Source organism: Erythranthe guttata, chromosome 5 (assembly GCF_056151865.1).
Source record: "Erythranthe guttata isolate IM_541 chromosome 5, IM_541, whole genome shotgun sequence".
Lineage (NCBI taxonomy): Eukaryota > Viridiplantae > Streptophyta > Magnoliopsida > Lamiales > Phrymaceae > Erythranthe > Erythranthe guttata.
Window position 1 is genome coordinate 15789146 of NC_142537.1, and position 6000 is coordinate 15795145.

The 6000-nt window shown below is 27.1% G+C and overlaps 1 protein-coding gene across 1 annotated transcript; it reads right to left on the reverse strand.

Moving 5' to 3' along the window:
- Positions 1-407: 407 nt before the first annotated feature.
- Positions 408-1752, reverse strand: LOC105956897 (remorin). The gene is made up of 5 exons (XM_012980806.2): positions 1537-1752; positions 1291-1338; positions 1066-1153; positions 875-956; positions 408-698 (listed from the first exon to the last, which is right to left on the reverse strand). Exons 1-5 carry the CDS (start codon positions 1649-1651, stop codon positions 495-497), a joined length of 537 nt encoding a protein of 178 aa, XP_012836260.2. The 5' UTR covers positions 1652-1752; the 3' UTR covers positions 408-494.
- Positions 1753-6000: the final 4248 nt, after the last annotated feature.

The window sequence follows — 6000 nt, forward strand, 5'->3', positions numbered from 1 at the left end:
ATCTCTATAAGTTAATACAGTTATGACTAGTAAACTTCTATTAATTTAGCGAAATATTAGATTATCGAACTAATAATTTAAGACATTTTCATGAAAGAATTATTATTTAAGCGAAATTATTAATTTATCGAATATTTATTCATCGAGGTTCTGCTGTAGGTCTATAGCCCACTATTCATACAAAGAAATTCACATACAAAATTCATATATAAACTATAATCTTGCAGTGTAAAGAAACTTTGACGCCATCCGAATCACGCAGGCATTGCCCGGGTGGTATGAGGGTAGTAAAAGGTCAAGGGTTCGAACTCCTTTAGGTACAGAATTATAGCCCATTTATAAGACCATTAAAAAAAAAGATAAAATAAAAGACAAAAACAAAACTTGCACAAATAAATACACAAAAATTCACTTCAAGAATCACACATTTCCTTCATAATAATAATAATAATAATAATAGTTCATTATCAATATTCCATAAATAAAAATCAAAATCAAAAGCTGCTAAAGCATGCAAACAATTTTTTCGGTATTCTGCCCGTTGCCCGAAACTTTGAAGCAACTTCCTCGACAGTGAGAAATTCCCCTGCCCGGTCAGCTTCGATGGATGCCTTGTTTTCTTCGGCTGCCCGATGAACTATCGACATCTTATTCTTCATTTTCTCTCCATATTCCGCCTTCTTCTTCTCAAACTTCTCCTGTGATCGCTCATATATGTTAAAGAGTATTTTAATTAATTTGCACAAACATAGTATTCCAATTTAATTAAATATATACTTCTTAAAAAGAATTGTAAATATATATATATATATATATATATATATATATATATATATATATATATATATATATATATATATATATAAATGCTGACCTCAATCTGCTTGAGTTGAGCTTCTAAGGATGCTCTTTTAGTATTCTCCCATGCATCTAGGGCACTTAGTTTTTTGTATGCCCTGAATTGTCATGTGTTTAAATTTTTTTAATTAACTATAATAAAATAAAATAAAAAATAAAATAAAAGATAAAATAAAATAGACACACTAAATGTATGTCATATCTTACTTATTATCAGCTTTTGCTTTTTCATTGTCTTCCCATGCTTTGATTAGAGCTAATTTCTTCTCCATTTCAACTTGTGCCAGCGCAACATCTACCAATATATACATACATATATAAGTACAAACCAAATATAAAACAGAACAATATTTTGTCTTAATAATCCCAAAAATAAAAAAATTAAAATTAAAAAAAAAAAAGTAAACAATGATAATAAATTCCAATAATTACCCCTGTCTTTGGTTTTCTCCATAGCTTTTGCAACTTCACTTTCATCCTCTATCAACAAAATTAAACAAACTAATAATTAAAGAAATATAAATTTAATCTAACAATCACACACCAAACATGAAATAATAATTATTTTTTTTTAGAAAATATATTCTTGGTGCTTTTTCCAAAAAAAACATCAAGAACAAATACTTATACACGGTCTAAAAAAAATGAAATAATAATAATAAAATAATAGAATAATACTTTGAATTAAGGGTAATTCCTCGGTTGGAAGTGAGACAATTGCTTTTTCTTCAACAGAAAATTCTTTGACTGATTCTTCATTTTCATAAACACTCTCTGTTTCTCTCTCTACCATTTTCTCTCTCTTCTTCTTGTTTATATTTTTTTCTAATTTTTAATCTTAAACTTTGAAAGAGTAGAAGAGTGAGATAATTGAGGCAGAAGAATGAGGTAGTAGGTGAGTTAAAATAGTTGGAAAATACCAAAAAAAGGAATTCAATTAAGTGATTATAATTAATTGGAAAGTTTCGATTGCATATCCTTCCACTATTTATTTTCTTTCTCTATTTGGTGTATTTTACAATAAATTGGCTCCAAAAAGGTGAAGAGGCGTTATTTTTACGTATTTAATACCAACTCTTGTAATTATTATCATGGTTGATTACACTATAAATGATATATTTTTCAATCAAGACCGTCAAGGATTATGCCAACGGTTGTTGGGTCGAATTTGTTACAAATGGTTAGCCGAATGTGGTTTAATTCTTTCGTATGGTTTGCAAGCTATTATATGAGAGTGTATGTTTAACCAATGCAAATATATAGTTGGCTGCGAGTTCCGACTATGTCAAGTGACTATGATGAACTTATGGATTTATTATTGTGTCGAATACTACATGTGATATTTTATAATTCGACACACCAAACAAATTAAACGGTTAAGATTCAAGGAATTTAAGGAGTCGATTAAAATGATTGTCGGTGCTCTAAGTAAATCGACATGTATCAATAATTTTATTGGGAGAAATTAATTGCTTTATATTAATTATAGCTCAAAACATGATTTTGAGGTATATACATTAGTACAATAATTATTTACTATTGATGATTAATTAAGTTACTAGTATTTCACCCGTGCGTTGCACGGTTATTTATCATAAAAATAAATATTTAATTTTAAAAAGTTCTCGAAATAGTAAAATCAATGGTTGATGTGCAATTCAAAGTAAAAAAAATTATTCCGTGTAAGTAACGAATTAAGCCAACATAGGTAAAAAAACTAAATACCAAAGGTTTAATTTCCATATACAAAAGGCGAATACATCGTTACCCTTACCGTTACCATTTCCATTACTATTACCATTACGATTATCAACAACAATACCAATATCAATACCAAGACCATTACCATTACCATTACCGGTACTCAATACTAATACAAATACTGAGATCAATACCAATACTAATATCAATCATTACCATTACCACTACCATTACCATTAGCGTTACCATTACCATTATCATTTCTAATACTGATAGTAATATAGTAATACTAACACTAATCTAATAATAATACTATAACTATTAGTAATCCTAATGCTAATCCTAATCATAATGCTACGCTAATACTAATTTCCTTACACTAATGCTAATGTGAACCATAATCCTAATCCTAATACTAATGTTAATCTTAATCCTAATACCAATTCTAATTATAATCATAATTCTAATAATAACACGAATCATAATTCTAATCCTTATAGAAATGCAAATATGCTAATACTAATTTTAATATTATTGCTTATGCTAATTCTAATCCTAATTATAATGGTAGTACTAATAATTAAATTAATATGCTAATGATAACGCTAATGCTAATCACAATACTAAACTAATACTTATACGCCAATGCTAATGCTAATCCTAATATACTAATGCTAACGCCAATCGTAATTCTAATTCTACTACTATTGCTAGTACTAATGTTAATCCTAAACATAATCCTAATATTGATGCTACTAATCATAGTACTAATGCTAATGCTAATGCTAATCATAATCCTAATTCTAATTATAATCCTACACATAATCATAATGTTAAATCCTAATGCTAATGCAAATTCTAATTCTAATCCTAATGGTAATGTTAATTCTAATTCTAATATTAATCATAATCCTAATCCTAATCATAATCCTAATCATAATCTTAATCATAATCATAATCCAAATCCTAGTGGAAATAATCATAATACTAATACTAATACTAATGTTAATATTAATATGTTAATCATAATCCTAACAGAAATGTTGATTTGTTAATGATAATGCTAATCCGAATACTATCTTAATGCTAATCTTAATCCTAATCATAATCCTAATCACAATATTAATACTAATCTTAATCCTAACGTTAATACTAATGCTAATTTTAATCTTCATCATAACGTTAATGCTAATCCCAGTACTAATTATAATCCCAATATGTATCTTAATCATTATCATAATCTTAATATTAATACTAATAATAACCATTATCCTAATCTTAATTCTTAACACTACTATATGCTAGTGGTAATACTAATATGCTAATGTCAATGCTAATACTAATCTTGATATACTAAACTCATATGGTGATGCTAGTGTCAATCTTAATCCTTATTTTACTATAAATCAGAATCCTAATCTTATTCCCAAACACAATCCTAATTATAATCTTAATCTTAATAATGATCAAGTTCCTGATCCTGATCCTAATGTTGATCCTAATCCTGATCCTAATCAGAATCATAATCATAATCTCAATGGTAATCCTAATCATAATTCTAATATAAATGTAATCCTGATATTAATACTAATTATAATCTTAATGTTAATCCTATTATTTATACTAATCTTAATCCTAATACGAATTCCAATACTAATCTTAATCCTTATCACGATCTAAGTATTATTCCTAATCATAATCGTAATACTAATATTAATGCTAATACATTGATGGTAATTTAATGTTCATCCTTATATGCTAATGTTTATTATAAGTTTATAACTATAATATGCTAATGCTAATACTAATATATCCTTATGACATTGCTAATACAAATCCTAATATGCTAATGTTTATACTAATATGCGAGTGCTAATAGTAAAATGATAATGCTAATACTAATGCTCATCATAAAAGGCTAATGTCAATGCTAATCATAGTCCTAATCACGATCATAATCCTAATATGAATTCTGATCATAATTATAATTGTAATCCTGATCCTAATCATGATATTGATCCTAATTTTAATCATTATCTCGATCATAATCTTGATCGTAATCTTAATGTTGATCTTAATACTAATACAGTAATACTAATACTACTACGAATGTGCTAATTGTAATTTAATGTTAATCCTCATATACTAATGCAATTGTAATAGTAATATAGTAATAGTAATACTAATATGCTAATACCAGTGCTAATACTAATCTCAATATACTAATGTTAATACTAATATGCTAATGGTAATACTAATTGACTAATGTTAATGCTAATGAAGGGTCGTAAAGAATAATTAATTGATTAAATTCGGTTAACAATGATTAATATTGCATTATTGTCTGTAGAAACAATAGTAGTTTTAATATAATAATTGTTTCATTGTTATCCCATATATATATGCCAATATATATTATTTTAATATAGGCATATATATATGACCCACTAATAGGGGTGAAAAATAGAAAATATAAAAAATCGCTAATAGGGGGAAAGTCAGATAATAAACTACCTAATTAAGGAAAAACAAAATTACTGAAATTATAAAATGGCCCCAGTTAGAGTTGGTAGTCAAATTGGTGAAATTACAAATTGACCCCAAGTCAGGGTCTCTGGTTTGATTACGCTAAATATGAAGAATTAGCGTGTATGAAAACAAAAACCTTTGATCGCATAAAGAAGATAATATTGGAAATATAGTTGTAAATCTGACGATAATATGTGGTAGTTTTTTTTATACAATTAAAATTTTATTAAATTGCAATAAAGAAATCCTAAGCAGAATTTTAAATAAAAACCTCCTAATTGGGTGAAAAAAAGCAAAACTAAATACCCCATGATGGGATGAAAGTGCAATAATAAACTACCTAACTAATGAAAAACAAATGTACGTGAATTAAAAAACGGCCTAGCTAGAGATGCTACTCACACTGTTGAAATGTCAAATTGACCCAAGTTAGGGTGAAAGTGCGATTACGGTAAATATGAAGAATTAGCGTGTATGAAAACAAAACACTTTGATCGCATAAAAAAACAAAAATTGCAATATAAATCTAAATCTGACTATAATATTTGGTATTTTTTGTTTGTAATAAAATTAAAATTTTATTAACTTGCAAAAAGAAATACTAAGCAGACTATTACATAAAAATAAAAACCCCCGAAGAGGTGAAAAATTGAAACTATAAAAACCCCCTAATAGGGGGTAAAGTGAGATAATAAACCACCTAACTAAGGAAAAACAAAATTCTGAAATTTTGAAATGGCCCCAGCTAGAGCTGCTAGTCAAACTGGTGTAATTACAAATTGACCCCAAGTTAGGGTGAAAGTGCGGTTACGCTAAATATAAAGAATTAGCGTGTATGAAAACAAAACACTTTAATCGCATAAACAAATAATATTTGATATATAGTTCAAAATCAGAAGATAATAATTAGGT